The 20,796-nt window shown below is 43.0% G+C and overlaps 1 protein-coding gene across 2 annotated transcripts; it reads right to left on the reverse strand.

The window, feature by feature from the left end:
* Positions 1–241: 241 nt before the first annotated feature.
* On the reverse strand, positions 242–20,473 carry LOC109892945 (protein transport protein Sec24A-like). 2 transcript variants are annotated; one of them, XM_020485871.2, is made up of 23 exons: positions 20,368–20,473; positions 16,241–16,786; positions 13,180–13,311; positions 12,271–12,345; positions 11,971–12,143; positions 10,039–10,220; positions 9,788–9,890; positions 9,301–9,427; positions 8,859–8,968; positions 8,471–8,583; positions 8,108–8,226; positions 7,850–7,905; positions 7,449–7,655; positions 7,060–7,183; positions 6,670–6,828; positions 6,229–6,402; positions 5,747–5,857; positions 5,028–5,203; positions 4,232–4,369; positions 2,488–2,592; positions 2,136–2,228; positions 1,796–1,899; positions 242–1,422 (listed from the first exon to the last, which is right to left on the reverse strand). In XM_020485871.2, the coding sequence occupies exons 1-23, from the start codon at positions 20,369–20,371 to the stop codon at positions 1,308–1,310; spliced, it is 3,246 nt and encodes a 1,081-aa protein (XP_020341460.1). In that variant the 5' UTR covers positions 20,372–20,473; the 3' UTR covers positions 242–1,307. The 2 variants fall into 2 exon arrangements, with proteins under 2 accessions (XP_020341460.1, XP_020341458.1); XM_020485869.2 differs by lacking the exon at positions 20,368–20,473 and adding an exon at positions 19,834–20,265.
* Between the last annotated feature and the right edge of the window lie 323 nt (positions 20,474–20,796).

A 20,796-nucleotide genomic window follows, 5' to 3' on the forward strand; every position in this document is an offset into this window, starting at 1 on the left:
TGTATAAACGTTAACAATTCATACCGTTCCTGCAGTTAAGTACAATAAGAGTGACACCTTTACAGCCACTATTTATTCGTCATTACTTCTAAGATATTAGATATTCTCTTTGCATCAGAAAACTGATATGTTCGTATTCCTTTTCACACAAACTATGTTACGACAGTGGAATTTGAAAAGGTATACCATTTGAAACAACATTCATGTTAATCGTACCCTGCTCATTCATGACAAACCACAATTAAGTTTAAAAAGTTCAGAACATTTTATTAGCGTCATGTCACCTTAATGTTCATACTAAAATCAACAATTCTTTACCATAATGTAGTCTTTTCAATACACAAGTATCAATAAGCATGATTAAAAGATCACAATGGCTTTATGTCTATTCAAGAATGTCCCATATCCTATTATATTAAAATATGTCATATATAGTGTTTGTATTTAAACAGAGGTTTAATAATAAAAATGTCCCATAGAAGGCAATTAGAGGATTTAATCAGATCGGGATTCTCATATTTAACAAAGCAACGTCTTCAGAGGTGTCTAATGTCCATGACAAGTGAGAGAGAAAATAGACAGGAAAGAAAGGTTGAGAGAAGAACAGACCAGACACAAGAGATGACAGCATTGCATTGTTTCGTCAACATTCAAAAGGCAGCAAATTATAACAAGGTTAGTTCGCCTTCAAACGTCTACATTTCTGCCTTTGCATTAATCCTAGATTTGTTCGACACAACCAAAATAAAGCACACATCTGTCCTTCACAACTAAAATCAGTAGATCATTATTATTGTAGCTGAGATATTATTCTTACGCTCAATCAAGGTGACATCCAATAATAAGTCCTTAAGGGCAGGCGACACTCCAACATTGCCTTTAGCAATGATACTTCTATTATTTTATTAGCAAATACAACTATGCTTTTGATCAAAAGACTTGACATCCATAGCCAGAACTGTATATGAAAAGATCTAAGAAAACCTTGTTCTTTGAGAATAAACACTGATGTCCTCAATCATTGACGTACATACCGTATCATGAGTTCCCTGGTTTCGACAAGTTGTTCCAGCTTGAAAATAGTCAAACCAGCAGCGAAAGCAGACCTCGCTTAGTCACCTCTGTCCTTGTCCTGTTTACCACACAAAGTTCGATTCGTTTGAAAGTCTGCAGCTGGGGGAAATCTTCAGGAAAGGCAATGATACACACAAAAATGGTGAGCCACAACCGAAGATCCTGTGAGGCAGCAAGCAGTCCCTGACAGGTTCCCACACTGATGTTCCCAGGACTGACTCAATACACTGGGTTTACTTGGAGACTTGCTGTTGGATGTGGAGTAAAAACTCATAGTAAGACAAGGCCGACTCTGTCCGGTCCTCTATCATGTTCTGCAAGAAGCTGGCTTTCAGTGGGCTCTCATCCCTGAACGGGAACAGAAAAGGAAGGTTGGATCCACAACATTAACGCATCGTCTCTTGCAGAATTGACCTGAGCCGGTTGACAGCTCAACAAAACTCCGTCGGCTGTCAACCCTGTCAATGAGTTCAACCAGATCTAAGTAATACGCATTCTATTTTGGCCTTTGTTTACCCAAGGAAATCATCAAACATTGTATGCAACCAAATTTCACCCTTATTCCCCATAGTGTGCACTACTTTTGACAAAAGCTCAACAGCCCTGGTCAAAAGTAGTGAACTCTAAGTGGAATAGGGTGCAATTTGGAACGCAGACATGGCCTCTGAACTCTACCAGTGCTCTGGTCTAGTAAAGCCACACCACTGTTCCTAATGCCTACCTGATGACATGCAGGATGGGGAAGAAGGGCCTCTGTTCCCTCAGCCAGCCAACGAACACTCTGGTTCTCTGGGACTCTGCAGTGTCCAACTCTGGGAGCATGTTCTGGGAGATTCAACACCATTATAATGAAATATCTTTATGGCACCCCTTTCAGGAAATCTGTTGTGCTGTTTTAAATGAGATGCACTACTAAAATATATATATAACAAACAAAAGATACTACCACATGTAAATACAGTATAATACACAGAGGTCCTGGTGAACAATACAGAACCTTGACAGGAGCAGAGGAGCTGGGCTAAGAGTGAAAAATGGGAGCAGGTGTTTAGGTTCCTTACCATGTTCAGGGGCACAGCAGCGTAGTTTGGGAGCCCCAGGACTTGCGTGAGGAAGTTGGGGTTGCAGTTTCTTCCAATCCAAAGATAGATCACCTGTTAGGACAAAGGAGAAGTCAGTCAAGATTGTGTTCATTTTATCCATCGGTCCGTTTCTCCAGAAAAATCCACTGTAGATATGGTTGCATGTCTATTTTAGGTTGTTCGCCAAATGACATTCCTTAAAAAAAAAAATGTAAATGAGGGCAAGCTAAAGCATGATGGTGTAATGCATCAGACTCTGGATTATTCATATGTCAATGTTTGAATTGCATCTGCCCATAACAAATAAATGCATCGTGGTCATTCTACTAACCGAGCCAGCGTCCATGAGGAAGGCCCCATCTCTGCTCAGCTTCTCCACAGACAACTGCTGGACTCTGGGCTGGGGGATGGTGCGCTCACTGACGTTCAGGGCTCCCTGTGGTGGGAGAAGAGGGGAGAAGCTAATAAAATAAAAGTTTAAAGGGGAAACGTACAATATATCCACATGTCAGATGGAAGCAGAACCATGGATAGACAAATGTGGACACCCCTTCAAATAGTGGAGTCAGCTGTATAAAATCGAGCACACAGCCAGACAATCTCCATGGACCAACATTGGCAGTAGAATGACCTTAATGAAGAGGTCAATGACTTTCAACGTGGCACCATCATAGGATGCCACCCTTCCAACAAGTCAGTCCGTCAAATTTCTGCCTTGCTAAAAGCTGCCCCGGTCAACTAAGTGCTGTTATTGTGAATTGGAAACGTCTAAGAGCAACAAAAGGCTCAGTCGAAGCGTGACACGGAACCCAAACCAGCTGGGCGCGTGAGCCTTCGTGCATACATTTATTTGTTTCTAGTTCTCTCCTCCTTCCAGGCCTTTTCATCGTTTAACTTATATGGTGATCGCATCTAAACTTTCATTGTATTACCACAACTACCTGCAAAACAGTTAGTCTTTCAGTCACCCACGTGGGTATAACCAATGAGATGGCAAGTGGGTACCTGCTTCTATAAACCAATGAGATGGGAGAGGCAGGACTTTCAGCGCGATCTGCATCAGATATAGGAATGAGTTCTATGTTAGCCCTTGGTGTCGCAGACGCTCGTTGGCGGGCGCTAGCAGTGTGGGTGCAATAATTGAATAACATGGCTTTCTAAATGTAATTTGCGACACTCGCGCACGCGACATGTCCGGTCTGGTCAGCATGTAAGGCCACAAGCTCACAGAACGGGATCAGAGTACTGAAGCTTGTAAAACCTGTCCTTGGTTGCAACACTCACTACGAGTTCCAAACTGCCTCTGGAAGCAACATCAGCACATTAACTGCTTGTCAGGAGCGTCATGAAATGGGTTTCCATGGCCGAGCAGCTGCATACAAGCCTAATATGACTATGCACAATGCCAAGTGCCGGCTGGAGTGGTGTAAATCTCACCGCCATTGGATTCTGGAGCGGAGTTCCCTGGAGTGACAAATCGCGCTTCACTGTCTGGCAGTCCAACGTACTAATCTGGGTTTGGTGGATGCCAGAAGAACGCTACCTGCCTCAATGCAGTGGCAACTGTCAAGTTTGGTGGAGGAGGAATAATGGTCTTGGGCTGTTTTTCATGGTTCAGGCTGTTTAGTTTAATTGATAGGAAATATTAACCCTACAGCAATGACATTGTAGATGAATCTGTGCTTCCAACTTTGTGACAAGTTTGGGGAAGGCCCTTTCCTGTTTCAGCATGACAATGCCCCATGCACAAAGTGAGGTTCATATACAAATTGTTTATCGAGATCGATGTGGAAGAACTTCACTGGCCTACACAGGGCCCTGACCTCAGAATGGAAGCAAGTACCTGCAGCAATGTCCCAACATCTGTTATAGCAGCAAATGAGGGGGGGGAACCAACTCCCTATTAATGCCAATGATTTTGGAATGAGATGCCACATACTTTTGGCCATGTGGTGTATGCATTATATAATTTAAGACATGCTCAAATATAACATTGTATAAACTACAATAAAATATAGCTTCTCTCATTATTGGCATTATCTATCTGCGTGAACAGGGTTTCCCCTAGCCCTGACCTCATCAGTCAGATCATCCACACGGTACAGCGCTGGGTGGATCATCAGCATGACGTAGGCCAGGGGCTGGTACTTCAGCTGACACATGGCAAACACACGGTCATCCAGCCTGGTGCTTGTACCCGTTCGGAAGGCTTTCTGTGGAGCAGAGAACAAAAACGATATATGAGCAAAGCATGAAGGAGAAACAAATCGCAGTAGCTGGGTCTTACTTTATCAGTTGATATGACTAGATTTCTTCTGGTGTCTTGAAGCTGGTTTATGTTCCATAGCCTGTTTGGTGGGAGGTAGGTTCCGTCCCAAATGGCATCCTATCCTCTTAAAGGTGCACTGCTTTTTTGGGGCCATTTTTCAATCGTCTCATCGCTGCAACTCGCCAAAGGCCTCGGGAGAGGCGAAGGTGGCATCATGAGTCCTCCAAAACATAACCCACCTAACACCGCCTTAACACCCGCCAGCTTATCCCGGAAGCCAGCTGCACCAATGTGTCGGAGGAAACACTGTTCAACTGGCGACCGGGGTCAGCACGCAGGCACCCGGCCCGCCACAATGAGTCGCTAGAGCCAAGTAAAGGTCCACCGGCCAAACCCGGACAACACTGGGCCGGTTGAGGCACAGCCTGGGAAATGAACCCAGGTCTGGAGTAAAGCCTGGTGCAGCCTTAGACCACTGCGCCACTCGGGAGGCCAATGGTGCACTGCTTTTGACTAGAGCTCTATGGGAACAGGGTACCATTTGAGACGAAGCCGTAGACTGCCAGGCGACTAGCCAGGGAGTGAGTGGGTGGATAGCGTACCTGTTTGAGCAGGGCGAGGATGTAGAGGGGGAACAGTCTGAGGCAGGCGGGGGCCAGGAGGCCAGGCTGCTGGATGGTGAGTACAGAGGTGCGGAAGGACGTCAGAGAGTCGATGGATGCGTTGGTCATCGCGTCCCTGGCGTCACTCAAACTGGCCGTCACAGAGCGATCCACAGCTGGAGAGCGAGAGGACACACATCAGGAAAAAAGAACCAAATTCAAACCTCAGCTACGTTTTTGTCTCAGGGATTGTGCTTCACAAGTTACATGAATGTAGAGTACATGTTTGTAGTCATGGCCTTCATTACAAAAGAGCAACCGTTGGGTTAAATCATTTGTTACTTTATGTTAGGGTAAACTATCAATAATAAATGGTATAATATTATTACAGTAGGTTCTCTTTAGAAGACTAACATTTCATCAGTGAAGGAATAGACCTGGGTAAAACCCCCATCAACACACTATATGAAGATTAGTCCACAGTCAGTTTCATGTCGCCACTTGGATCCCACAAAGGTCACGGTAACCAGGCAACCATCTGATATCACTTACAACCATCTGTCCATGCAAATTAGGCAGCTATGGTAGGGTGGGGATGACAATCCTGCTCTCACTATGAGACATTAACGATCACGGGATGATGGAACACACTAAGGACTTCACCGTGATGGAAATAAACATGCCTTTAATAACCACACAAATACCAACAAACTACCTACCCATGCTAGCCAGCAGGCAAGTGATGGCCTGGACATCAGCCCCAGCGAAGATGTCGGATAGGGAGTTGACAACAGGCAAACACATGGTGTGGACTCTGATTCGTCGCTCTCCTGTAGAAATACAACACCAAGCAACAAGTTACTGTTTCAGCATTACAATGGAAACAAAAATATTAACTCAATTGCACTTCAGAAAGAGCATGTTAACAATTTGGTATTCAGTTTAAAGTGTTCCATCTCACCCTTTCATGGCTCACGTTTACAAACGTGGAATCAGAATCCCAAATGGAACTTCTCTATATAGTGCACTTTTTATTTTATAGCCAGAGCCTTTTAAGCCCTGGTAAAAAGTAGGGCACTATGCATGGAATAGTGTGATATTTTTAACATATACAATGAGTCTCAACCAAGTAAATCCCACAGAAAAATAATGACGCTTTTTGGTAAACCCCAGCCCACCACAGCAGCTCCAGACAGTATACCTTTGCTGGACGTGTAGAGCAAAGCAGCCTGGAAGGAGACAGACTGCATGTCCACCAGGTTCTCTTCAATGGACATCTGCACAGCGAAGCCTGCATCCGGGTTCACGTTGGGCAGAGACAGCAGGTCCGTGGAGCGCACAAAGAAGTTCCCATGGAACGTGTGGATGGACAAGCCTACATGGAGGTTAAGGGGTTTGAGTTGAATTCATTCCAAGTTCATCCTCCCAGATAAAGTAATCTACTGGAGCAGGGACAGACTCACAAGTTCACAGGGTTAATATTATCCTCCATCAATGAGCATTGAGATGATCAGCAAATAATTTACAGATTTCAGATGAAATAAGATGCATTGTCCCTGAAGGGAAATTTGTTTCAGACAATTAAAGTGCTGCTGCTTTCACATAATACAATAAAACCAGCACAGTGAAAAAAAGTTGTCACCTTTAGAGCAGCGTATCCTCATGACAGCCTCGAAGCCGATCTTGCGGGTGAGGTACCTCTTGAGATCCTTCTGGAAGCACTCTACCCCGGCTGGATTGTGCTGCTGGTGGTAGGAGGGGTAGTAGTACACACTTCCCGCTGAGTACCTGGATATGCAACCTGACGGGAGGAGAGAAGATTGAGAGATTACACATGAATCCAGCCAAGGTATGATGTTCTATACACAAGGAGAAATTAGATTTGTCACCAGCAAGACACATACAGTAACATACGCATACTGTAACATACATCAGAGACATGCACAGGGCACTGATTGCTTGTGGAATAAGGTGACTTCGTAAACAATCACACATTTTAGTGCAGGTGTATGCGGCTGAAGGCGCCACTCACCTAAAGAGGCCAGGTCACAGTACTGGGAGCTCAGTAGGAACAGATCCACAGCCACCTGCTGTCCTGAACAGTCCAGGGCCAGCTTCTTATAGAAGTCTGTGGCAGGAGAAAGGTGCTGGATATCCTGGGGAATCACCACACAACGAGCATCAGACAATAGTTGTAAAAAAATTTTAAGTGGGTATAGTATGCAGAACACATTCCTGAAACCCTATCTTCGGGATTGATATGTTTCAACCATCACTGCACAACAGGCATGCAACATGTTATACAACTAGAAATGTGTGCATCCCAAATGGCACAGTATTCCCTACATATGGGACATTTTAGGGTGCAATTTCAGATACAAAATGTATAAACCAGTGTGAACCGGTCTCTCTAGTCTCCACCTTGGCAGAAGCCCTCTGGTTGGGGTCCTCTCTGGACTTGAGGGCCCCCACACCCAGACTGGGCAGCTGGGTCTGGAAGACGGACACACGCCCTCCGGTGGCCGATAGCAGCTTGAACGCTGCCTGCAGGGCCGGGCCCAGAGCACACTGGGTCTCCATGGTCTTGCCAAACATCTGGGGCAAGCTCCTCAGCAAATCCTGCACCAGCTGCAAAAATAAATAACGCATTTACATAGTTTTGAAATGCAAAACAGAGCTAAAGAGAGGCTTAGGCAAAACTAAGTTATCCAATGCGAGTGTCTTTTGATTAATTCAGGCAATGTGCTGAGTTGTTAGACAGATTTGAGTCACAACCTTTTCGTTTTACATTAGCCTGTCTCTGGGGAATATTAGCTCCTTACCTCCTTGCATTCATTGAGGTTCACTAAAAGGCTGTCTGGTGTCGGTAAAAATATATCTGGAGAAAAGACAGCACAGAAGACCATTTCTTCAGTATTTGATAACTTCTAGGCAGTGAATTAGTCTACAGATGAAGCTTGTAAACCCTTGCGCCTCCTCGTTTTTTTCTTACAAGACCGAGCACAAATTGAACAGACCCCACACAACGCAATTTAAAGAGCTCCGGCCCATGTTCACAAACTTCTCTATTTTTATCTCACCTTCGATGTCGGAGACTATGAGCATCTGTGGTTGGGACAGGCCCTCCTGGAGGTTGTAGAAGTGGATGGTGCTGTCAAATGTGATGAAGCCAATCTTTGTCCTCGAGTCCCCAGGGAGCCTGGAACACACAGGCATTCAGAAGGACTTGTTCAGCAGACAGTCACAGGACACTATTTTTTTTACATAAAAGCTACATTGTTTTGGGGTTATTGGAGACGAAACACTTTAAAGCTAGCAAGTTTTGACTAAAACTTCCAGACAATGTTAGTTTATGAAGCCCAAAACATAAGAATATGGACCATGCTGCAAAGGCCTATCAGCTTTTTTGTTAGTGTCTCAGTGATGACGTTGATCATACATACGCATTGATGTTCTCTAGCAGTGACTGACAGACGACATCTAGGTATCCTGTTTCCACGGCATTGTGGGATACGTCCAGCACGATGAGGTAAACAGCAGGCTGGGGGGGTCTCAGCTGAGTATGACAGGTTTCACCACGTCAATACATAGACTAACACAAACACGCAGACGAAACACGTAAATGTTTGCTAGAAAAACTGCAGCAAATTATTTAAAACTTAAGAGCATCATAAAGTCTGATGGAATCACTTCATGAACACAGCAGCAGTAGCACCCAGCTCACTTCATCTGCATTTTATTAGCAGATTAAAGGGGTTAACATTCCACATAGATAGGAATATTTTCAGGCAGAATATAGACAATCTTGAAAGACTACATATGTGAATTTACCATGTATTCTGATGGTGCAATGAACTCGAGGGTAGCATTCTGGACCTCAGGTCTTTTGTGTGGCTCGCCATACGATCTGCTGACTGGGTTGTACATGAACTCCTCTGGAACTATACCAAACAAAGACGGAGGTTATCTTCAGTCAGAAAAGAGCAGCACCAGGCTTGTCCATCAGTACTAATATCGGCAGGTTAACGATATCCTGGACATTTAGGTCACAGCGGTGTGCTTGAAAACCTTGATAGAGCATGGGTGAAGTTAGTCCTTGTGGTGCTCGTGTGAATTTCCATTCTTTTTTCAGCTTCAGACCAGCCCAACTTCTCACTTGGAACCTAATTTTAGTGTTTAAATAATGAACATTGGATCTGGTCAAAGGAAGTGCCATATATATATATATATATAGGGTGTCATTTGAGAGGAGCTTGGTGGCTGTGGTCCTCACCGTCGTTGACCCGGTAACACAGGTTACACTTCCATCTCCTCTGGTCCAGGAAGGTCACAAAGGGGTTGATGTACGTCCTGCAGGAGCGACACCTCACTATAGTGCTTGAGGTGACCACAGGCAGTTGCTGCAGTGCACAGACAAACCAAAACAATTAAGGGGCAATCTGGGATTAGTACATACATTTAAATGAAATACTGTATATGCACCCATCGGCTCTTGAATAATTTAACTTATAATACAACTAGTTTCTGCAGTGCACAGAGAAACAATAAGATTGTCATAGCCTATCAAATGCCAAGTACCACACTAATCTTTAAAAAAAAATCTAATTACAATTCAGACATGAACACAGATGTGTAGATTGAAGACAATTATTCTAGGCTATATGTATCCTTTGATCTTTCACCAGAAGTGGGATTGGTAGAAGGAAGATTATACTGAAGGTTGGGCATGTTTTGCATGGAGTGAGTGGGCAATGTCTTACCGAGAGATCTTTGAAGGGGTGGAGGAGCAAGCCGAGTGGGAGCTTGGCTTTGTTTAACAGCGACTGGGTCTGGGGGATGCTGGTCAGGGTACTGCGGAAGACCCTGTAGTGAGAGGGAGATGCACAACAGGTCAGAACCAGTACATATTATTTACATGTAGGGCCAAGTTCAAGCACATTAACACAAAATATTCAACATTGTGGTGGGAGAGTTGATGTTGAGAAACAACGCCAGACAAACTACTACGCACTCTGGGTGGCAGTTGATTTTCTGCAGGTCCTGGGGCAGGCAGGGCGTAGGAGGGGTGACTGGGCCCAGAGGGAGCAGGTTCCTCTCCTGCAGCAGGTTGACCACCCTCAGGGCCTCTGGGGTCTGAGACTGCAGACTCAAACCAGACAAGGAGGGGCTCAGTTGGGCTGGACCTGCAGAGGGCTGGGGAGGGAAATTAGGACAGTTAACCGGTGAATACAATGAACGAGGGCAGCACTTAACTTGGGTGCACCCTTGAAGGTCTGCTAAAAAAATGTGTGCACTTGTGGTGCATCCCCGGTCAGTTTCAATATTTCAGTCTATGCATGTCCTATTTCAACATAGAGTTAATTTTTTAAATGTGTTCAATAGTCAGACATGCGCTAAGCTCTGACTGAATATCATACAGAAGGTTCAGCTATGAACTGTAGAATTTAAAGTGGAACTGACAGCATTTTAGCATCATGAAATATTCAAATAAATTCATATATACCCCCAGGATAAAAACAATTTTTTATCTTAGCACTTCGATATGGTCACTTTCACAAATGTATAGAATGTTTGGGAATGACATATAGTAAGTAAGGCATTTGTGAAAATTCAATAGCAATAGAGTGGGAAAGCAGCTGTGCATTTGGACAATTAACAGACACTGCAGTAAATAAACCTAATAAAAACATCGTCTTGATCAGAACCGGAGTCGACGCAGACCGGTGCACCATAGCCAATCAGAGATTCAGTAGGCATATATGCAAATAAGCCATTTGCAATCCGTGCCTTCAATCAATCACTTTGAACTGGACTGTGATTACAGGCAGTAGCAACAGCGCAATTTTAGATCAGAACGCATTCGTCAAAAGCCACTAATGCTAGCCAGAGCGAGATAAGCTAAAATCTAACAAGGGAACATGATAAACCCTCTCAAACATTAAAAAAATAAATCAAAATAAAATAAAATAGTTGCCTGCCAATTAATGCTTGTACCAACCCACCTTTTGATAACTGAATGGGAAACTTGCTTGCCCTCTCATTTGATCGATGTCAAATACATTTGATTGACAAGAGATCTGTTATCCACAGTTAGCATTCATTCAAGCTCAGCATAGCTACCTGGGAAAGCAATGTACATTTCTTTCTAGCTAACCAAATGACACCTGCCTCTAGCTGTAGCCACTGAAAAAATGTGAGGGGAAAAGGTCAGTCACACCTCCAATGACATGACATCCTCCCAGCAGCTAGTGTTAGGCACAGGGTTTTTAGCTTACTAAATAGATACACTAGCTAAGGGGAGTCGAACTCAATCGGCGCAGACATTTTGAAAAAAAGTGAATTTGCAGTTTAGACAGCCTATTTGTTAAAAGAAACAGAGCAACTGTGTCCGAAACTGCCCATTGTTTTATTGGAAATACAGCCCTTTGTAATGTCCACTTATTGGATGCTGTATACAGCACTTTAATATATTGAAACTAAAGAGATGTCCAGCCTTTGCTGTTATGCTTGCAGATGTACATAATACACTGCGGCCCTAATCAAAAATGTATTTAGTAACTCCAAACAATCAAAGCGTCGCTATAGGTTTATTGCAACATTTAAACATGTTTTTCATTTTTTGCACTGCATGGATCACCAGTGGGGTTGAATGCCAGGCCAGCTATGATTTACAATGATAGATGGATAGTAGTACACAAATTATTGCTATAACTGCATCCACCTACTCTCCCAACAATGCCTTACAGTACGTACATCATGAAATAGATAGGTTCTATTTTTAACATCGCTTAAAGTTGGTTGAGGCATAAACTGGGATTTTGATATTTTTTTATTACGGATATTATGATTGTCTGTTTCATATCTGCAAAGTAGTTCAAACACTGTCAAACAAAATCCAAGACTTGAATTGGCAAAGCATAGAGATGGAAGTCTGGTCACTTACCTGCTGGTATGGCTGAGGATGGCTGTAAGGCTGCGTCGAGGGCTGCACGGGATGTTGCATGGTGGCGGCATTAGGGGGTGCCGAGGTGTTCTGGTACCCCGGGGGTAAAGAGGGGTAGGATAGACCCACGTGTCGAGTAGGGGGGCCTGGCTGCTGGGGTGGGAGTGGGCCAGCTATAGGGACAAGCACCAAAACAGGCCTCATGTCAGTTCTTAGTGTTGCTAGCAGTAAATCTCTGGGACTATAAGGTTACATTAGTTATTCATTTCTGATGAAACTATAATGTAGTGGAGGACTGACCCATTTTAGGGCCCATCTCCAAGTGATCAAAGCTGTTGGGAACTTGAGCACCATTACCAGGTGTGGGCATGTGTCCTGTTACAGTGCAAACATAACATTTAGGGGTCAGAATAAAGATGCATTAAAACAAACAAAACACTACTACTTGTGTAAGCACTTACAAGGCACAATCTGTAATTAGCATAGTAATTAGCATACATGTTTGTGTTATGTTTCAGGTCAGTTGTGGTCGTACTTTGTTTCATTGCCAAAGGGTTGAGAACATATGAATTATGCATTCAAGGTACCCAATTCACAGTCACAATAACAGACAGTAAGACAACGTGATAAATTGGACACATGGGGGGGGGGGGGGGGGACAGACAAACTTGGAAATAGTGTCAGATGTAAACAGGTGATATCGGAAATATCCATGGAAGTTCCAGGCCTTCTGTTCCTTACGAAACCATGTTAACAAATCTAATAGAAGACAATAGATCAAATGTGATCGTCATCAAAACTGCACAGGAGACACAACACACTGACGAAACCACACCTGGACACTCAAAATCATTCTCCTGGTTCTCGTACTCAGTGTGGGAAGCATCACTAGCATCACTCCCACACTGAGCTGGCATGGTGGGAAGACAAAGGCTATGAGACCCAAAGGGGGTGGCTGTTGGGAGCTAGTTCCACTACTGAGAAACCCCACGTTAGACCACGCCACCCCAGAGGAAAAAAACGATTTATACAATTATTGTACAACTACTGAAAAACAAATAAAACACAGTACATATGTGGATAATTCAACAAGTAAGGTAAACAAACTAGGATCAGGTTCCCCTCTTATTCATTAAAAGGCTAAACTGATCACAGATCAGCACTCCTACTCAAACCTTTCACGCAGTATCAAAACTGATATTTCCTTACCATCAGTTTTGGGGCCAAGGTGAGGGGTGGCATTGCCCATGGGGGGTCCAGTAGTGGGTGGGGTGGGTCTCACAGAGGGTGGGGGGCCGCCGTAAGGTGCTCTCATACCTGGCTGGTATGAGTGAGGAGCCGCTATGGGGTTCATCAGAAGAGGATCAGAGCCTGGACAACAACATTTAGCTACACATATCTCTTACACAGTATCCTATCACAACACCCATCAACTAAAACGTTGTACAATTGTTTGGTTGACATTTTGGGATATTACATAAATGGCACCTACATAGTATTGTGCTGCCAGCCCAGACATCAACCTGGCTGTGGCACAATGGCTGTGGTCAAGGCTAACCTATTACATAATACATCATGACAAGTAACCTATAAGACATGGGGGTATATGAGAACTACCGTGCATAAGAGGGAAAACGTCCCGTGACAAGCAGCATTGTAACTAGAAGGTCGACCAATTGTGATTTTTCAACGCCGATATCGATTATTGGAGGACAAAAAAAGCCGATACCGATTAATCGACCGATTTTTACAAATCTATTTGTAATAATGACAATTACAACAATACTGAATTAACACTTATTTTAACTTAATATAATACATCAATAAAATCAATTTAGCCTCAAGTAAATAATGAAACATGTTCAATTTGGTTTAAATAATGCAAAAAAGTTTGAGAAGAAATTAAAAGTTCAATATGTGCCATGTATGAAAGCTAACGTTTAAGTTCCTTGCTCAGAACATGAGAACATATAAAAGCTGGTGGTTCCTTTTAACATGAGTCTTCAATATTCCCAGGTAAGAAGTTTTAGGTTGTAGTTATAGGACTATTTCACTCTATACCATTTGTATTTCATATACCTTTGACTATTGGATGTTCTTATAGGCACTTTTGTATTGCCAGTGTAACAGTATAGCTTCCGTCCCTCTCCTTGCCCCTACCTGGGCTCGAACCAGGAACACATCGACAACAGCCACCCTCGAAGCAGCGTTACCCATGCAGAGCAAGGGGAACAACCACTCCAAGTCTCAGAGCGAGTGACGTTTGAAACGCTATTAGCACGCACCCCGCTAACCATTTCACATCGGTTACACCAGCCTAATCTCGGGAGTTGATTGGCTTGAAGTCAAACAGCTCAATGCTTGAAGCATTGCGAAGAGCTGCTGGCAAAACGCACTAAAGTGCTGTTTGAATGAATGCTTACGAGCCTGCTGGTGCCTACCATGCTCAGTCAGACTGCTCTATCAAATCATAGACTTAATTATAACATAACACAGAAATACGAGCTTTAGGTCATTAATATGGTCGAATCCGGAAACTATCATCTCGAAAACAAGACGTTTATTCTTTGTGAAATACGGAACCGTTCCGTATTTTATCTAACGGGTGGCATCCTTAAGTCTAAATATTTCTGTTACATTGCACAACCTTCAATGTTGACATAATTACGTAAAATACTGGCAAATTAGGCAGCCCAAACTGTTGCATATACCCTGACTCTGCGCTCATTGCACACAAGAGAAGTGACAATTTCACCTGGTTAATATTGCCTGCTAACCTGGATTTCTTTTAGCTAAATATGCAGGTTTAAAAATATATAATTCTTTGTATTGATTTTAAGAAATGTATTGATGTTTATGTTAGGTACACGTTGGACCTTTTTTGCGAATACGCACCGCATCGATTATATGCAACGCAGGACACGCTAGATAAACTAGGAATATCATCAACTAGTTAACTAGTGATAATGATTGATTGATATTGAAATCGGCCCTAATTAAAGCTGCCATTCCGATTAATCGGTCAACCTCTAATTATAACCCTACACCGGAGGTGACAGGTTTGACGACAGCTGATGAGGCTGACCCAGAGCTAGCTAATGTCAATGAATTGGAAGACACCCCTAGGTGACTACTGAGACTACACATTCCAAATAAGAGCAATCTGATGTTGCTTCCAATATCAAAGATCTGTCATTCAGATATTACAAGTATGAATAAATACTCAATCAAATCAACTTCAAAGAAAATAGTAAACTGGACAAATTAAAGTCAGGAAGACAGTTATGTCAGCCAGATAATGTGATATTTCTTAGAACACAATGTTATATAATTCAATAATGGCTTTGGTCATGAATCACTGATGGCTTCTGACCAAAAATAAGCCACACACCACAAATACCGCTACAGTGGTGGTGGGGGGTAAGTGGTGACTAAACTCAGAACTCTGGAAATGATAGATTTCCAATAACTTCACCAGAAGTTACTAAAACTAATTTGGCCTGTGAACAAGTATTTCTGAGTAGTGTCTGCCAAGGAGATAGGTGTTGCCAAACTGATCTGTTCATGTGGGAACGGGAGCAGGAGGGGGCAATGTCCACTTTCAACATCAGTTAGCTCGACCACAGAACAAGGAGCCAGATGTTTCACCGGATGTGCAAATCTGAAGCATCCAGGCAGGCATTTCCACTACCCACAAAATATGGCTGAGGGGAAGCCCAGTGGCCGACAGTGGGAGAAGATGGAGTGAGATTGACTTCAGTCGACATTCTGCTCATCGATAGAACATTTCATCTCAATAGAGTGCTATTCACAAAACTAGAATCTGTTACGAACGGAGTGAACTAAGTTTTGTAGACTTCACCCTTTGCCAATTTTTTTATATTTTTAAATGTGGTTTAGGAGTGCAAGGGTAAATAGTTACTGGACATGCCATGCTAGAAAGTGCCAATAGGATCTTGCTAGCTCGTGCTTGGCTCCGCCCACCTCCTTGCTTGTTCTGCCACTGTTTTTTCCCCCACTGGAAACGACATGCTGTGGTCTGTCTTGGGTTAGTTCTAAAATATCTTAGGCTGAACCACCACCGGTGCCACCGACGTGGAGTGTCATTACACAGACAAAACAACGATAACATGTCATAAAACATGTCATAAGATCATAATGATATCTCAAGTTTTCAACAAAGTGTTCTTCATTGTGGAAACAAACAGCTGTGGAATAGCTAACACTTAATCATGCAGCCTTTGTAATGCTCCCCCCAGCACTGTTTTACCTTGCTGGGTGTATCCCTGGAGCGAGGTGGGAGGACCTAGGGGTTGCATGGCATTATGGAAGACAGGAGGCGTTGCGCGGTACTCTGCCGAGGAGGCCTGGGGGGTTGCCAGGCTGGGCGAGGAGGTCATGTGATTACCCACAGGCCGAAGGGGAGGCATGGCCATAGGAGGCGGTGCCCCCATTGATGGAGGAGCTCCCATCGGTGGAGTCCCCCCATACTGCCAGGCTGGTGCATGCTGGTAGTTGTTAGCAGACACAGGTGGAGGGGTGGCATGCGCTGGGGGAATCCTGGAGCCTGGGTTAGGGCTGGCAGACTGAGGTGGGGTCATGGAATGTTGATGTCCCATAGGAGGCCTTTTTAACATGGGCTGACCTGGAAGGGCCTGGTTAGAGCTGACTGGTGGGATGGGCTGGTAGGGACCGGAGTTATAGAGTCCAGGGCCGGGCGGCATAGGGCCCTTGGCTTGCATTGGGTTGTATGGAGTCTGGTGGGCCATGTAACCCGGTCCCGGTGGCTGCAGCGCTACTGGATTCTGAGAGGGACCTGGAAGACAGGAAAATGATGAGGTTAGATGACTCCAAGCTAGTTTCACTTATAGACAAGCACCATACTCTGACATCCCACGTGAATGTCCCTATAATCTGCATTAAAACCATGGAGGTTCATTTTGCATGGCACAGTGCTTAGGGTAGGCAGAGTCTGCACATTTTAGACCATTCCATTGGTCCTTAAGTGAAATCTCCACCCCCAGGACATGCAAAACAAACTACATCAATAATAGCCACTGCCTCATTTGCATGCCAGTTAACGCTGATGAAGAAAATCTCACTCTACAACCAATGTTTCATTACTACACTATGAACTGCATGGCAGTACTGATTGACTCGGCCTACAATCGTTTGTATCTCTTAAGGAAGATATAGGCTAGATAACTTTGAGAACAGCAGCATTAGTATTAGGCTAAATGCAGCAAGGGAAATTAGGATTGAAATAGACTCCAGGCCTCCAAAATAAGGAAAACAATCTGTGAACAGACTGACAAAGCAATAACTTTACTCAACACACTTACAGAGAAGGACATAATCTTCTCACCTGGATTTAAAGCATGCTGCTCCTTTACTGACAGTGAGTGTGAACAGAGAGGAACAGACTGATTAGAAAATCTCAATAGTGAAGACAAAAACCCATAATCCCAGCATTTCTAAGCAGCCCCGGGGAAATGGCCAAAATGAAGCTAACGGCAGGCCACAGCTGTCATGTTGAGGGCTTCCTCCAATAACAGTGAACCTGGCCTGGGCAGAGTACAACTGCTCAACCAATTAAAGAGTAAGACAAGGCAAATGAGCACGACAGGAAAGAATGGAGTCACAGGAAGTAGATCCTGGAAAGCAACGAAGGTCTATCGTTTGAAGTGGAAACAGTAAGCGAAGTTAGATGAATTAAGCAGAGATTAAATCCACTTTGGCATGAACTTTAACACTTGAGTGCTAGCTTTTGCTACCAACATAATAGGACAGGAATTTAGTGAACATACGGAATGCCTTCTTTTAGTAAGATGGATGTTTGAAGCATCATGGTTTGATCAGAGTTGAAAGTCCAATGTTGGAGTTGAGGCATTTAATTGCCTCGAATGCTGTTAGGAATTTGATTAATAAATGACTAAACAATATCCCCATTTCAAGTAGAACTGTAACTTAGTAAACTTATACTATTTTATTATATCTGATTAACAATATGAATTCATAAGTGAGGGATTGTGGAGCATATAACACGGGGGTAATGACATTAAATAAATATAATTCCAGCTCATAAAATAGACTAAGTGAATACAATTTAATCGTAATAGCTCATACACCAGTAGGATTGTCAAACATTTGACAACACTTAGCACCTCTGAACAGTGTCAGCAATCAGAATTGCATGTTCACACAGCAAAGACCTTAAAGTCGCCAGCCACTCAGACTTGTTAAATACTCCAAACCAGAAGGTGGCAGCAGCATTGTTTGGCAATACATGCCCATGTGTGTTGCTTAGTCTATGGTCTAGATTCAGATGTTCTCTAGCTAGCTGTGCTAATGTTGCTATTTTGCAGAAAGCCCTTGTTGATACTTGCCAGATGGCCACAGCTAGCTGACTACCTAGCAAGATTACTTAATTTAATTCAGTCTCCATAATGCCAGTGCTAGCTCATCGCCAAATGTTTAGCTAGCACAACAAAGTGCTTTCATTAAGTACACACACTGACTTCTCATTTTGTTGTGTTGCAGCCTGAATTTAAAATGGATTAAATTGAGATGTGCTGTCACTGGCCGACACACAACACCCCATAATGTCAGTGGAATTGTGTTTAATTTTTCAAATGTAAATCTAAAATGTTTTGAGTCAGTAAGTGTTCAACCCTTTATGGCAAGCCTAAATAAATTCAGGAGTTAAAGTGTCTAACAAGTCACATAAGTTGCATGGACTCAGTCTATGTGCAATAAGTGTTGAAACTGATTTTTGAATAACTACCTCATCTCTGTACCCCACATATACATTTATCTGTAAGGTCCTTCAGAGCAGTGAATTTCAAACACAGATTCAACCACAAAGACCAGTGAGGTTTGAGCATGGTTAAGTTAATTACACTTTGGATTTTGTTTCAATACAGTCACTACAAAGACACAAGTGTCCTTCCTAACTCAGTTGCCGGAGAGGAAGGAAACCACTCAAGAATTTCACCATGAGGCTAATAGTAAGTTAGAGTTGAATGGCTGTGACAGGAGAAAACTGAGGATGGATCAACATTGTATATTGAATAATATAACAAATGCAACATTTTTACTGAGCTACAGTTGATAAGGAAATCAGTCAACTGAAATACATTTTATAAGCCATAATCTATGGATTAACTCTAAAAACGACATTGGAGGCAGTTTATGGTAGAAAAGGGAACACCAATTTCGCTACCATAAGTTAAAAGATACATCTACAAACATTGAAACGAAATACTGCAGAAGTCTATTCATTCGTATGGAGGACTGCTTTTCTGAAGAGTGCCAATATGGCCGACAGGTGGCTTCAAGCCTCTTATTGGCCAATACGTAGTACAAGCAATCGAGGGTTTATATACACCATTGGTATACACAGGTCTGTTTACGAAGCATGTGAAAAATACAATTAGATTTCGAATTGCCAACTAACTGAAATTTGTGTCTCTAGAGGATAACCAAGTTAAGCTAGCTAACGTTAGCTTGTTAGCAAACTTATCTGACTTGTCTCAACTATTCTGATCCAGATAAATGTTAGCTACCTGTCGTAGTTGGGGAATCAAAACGCTAACTTACAGCTATCCAAATAACGTAGCCATCTATATGAACATGTGTGATGGTGGTCTCGATAAGAGCAATATTAAATTAGCCCACTACTAGCAGCCATCATTCATGGCTAGCATTATTACCAAGGCAGCAAGCTAATGTTGTAATCTGGCCATCTTGCTAACAAGCCAAGTCAGATAAGGTCGGATAAAATCTTATCTTACTAGCTAGTTAACGTTAAATTTATCTAGGTAGAAAGCCAAAAGTTGGTTAACCCGTGGCGAAAGTACTCACCATTTGCGTACGGCGGTCCTCCTGCCCCATTCTGAGAACTAAAATCTGTACTTGACATTATGAAATAGACACCAACCGTAATCAAATATACTGCAGAAATGCTTGGTTGACGAATAGCTAACTGCGTCTTACTTGGCTAAATTAGCTGTTTAGCTAGCAGGGTAACGTTAGATGTTTGGTTAACGGAGCGACTTCACCACACAGACTTTCAAGTAAAACAAAAAGTTAATTAGCTAGCCCATTTGTTAGCTATCACAGGACCATTATTGGGCAGTTCCCCGTTCAACTACGGGTGGAGGACTTGTCAAGACAATCTTGTGAGGCCACTGAAATCACTTATCTTCTTGCACAGGAAGTTAGGATCACCCAGTAGACATTGGCTAGATGGGGTACAGATTATGTCCAAAATCATTTGTGTTGCATTTTAGCCAACCCTTAACATAACCTTAACCTAATTCTCAGAACCTGTTACGATTAATTATCCAAACCTGCAGTGTAAATTATATTAAAAGTCAATTATGACATAAACTGTACCCATTCTAGTCCCACCCAGCAGGCACAACGTCAAACCTCTTCAAGCATGCGCAGTTGGTACACGTGGCACTTCCTGTGCATAGTTGATTTCGACAGTACTGGAAACAGTGAAACGCTCACAATTTTGTACTGCCTTCGCTTCCTTTGATGTTTGAGTCCAAAAACATGGGATCAGTTCAATACACGGTGACAGACTGGCTTTTACAAATAAAATGAGTTTATATAAAACCAGACTAATGCTTAACGTTTTAATAAATACTTATCTCCAGTGCGATTTTTGCTGGAGATGAAGATTTTGGACTGGAAGTCGTTATTGTTCAGATCAGAAATGTGGACATACAAACTGCCCCGTCAGATTGTTTGTACAATATGGCCTGATGAACATGAGTATTGAAATGTTAACACCTTCTCATTACAGGAGAGCACGAA

Source organism: Oncorhynchus kisutch, linkage group LG6 (genome assembly GCF_002021735.2).
Source record: "Oncorhynchus kisutch isolate 150728-3 linkage group LG6, Okis_V2, whole genome shotgun sequence".
NCBI classification, from domain to species: domain Eukaryota; kingdom Metazoa; phylum Chordata; class Actinopteri; order Salmoniformes; family Salmonidae; genus Oncorhynchus; species Oncorhynchus kisutch.

Coding starts and splice junctions, on each gene's coding strand:
- LOC109892945 (XM_020485869.2), bottom strand. CDS start 19,891: ATGTCAAGTACAGATTTTAGTTCTCAGAATGGGGCAGGAGGACCGCCG. Junction 6,829..7,059: donor CTGTGACCTGGCCTCTTTAG/GTGAGTGGCGCC, acceptor TCCTCCCGTCAG/GTTGCATATCCAGGTACTCA. Junction 6,403..6,669: donor GAGGATACGCTGCTCTAAAG/GTGACAACTTTT, acceptor ACCTCCATGTAG/GCTTGTCCATCCACACGTTC.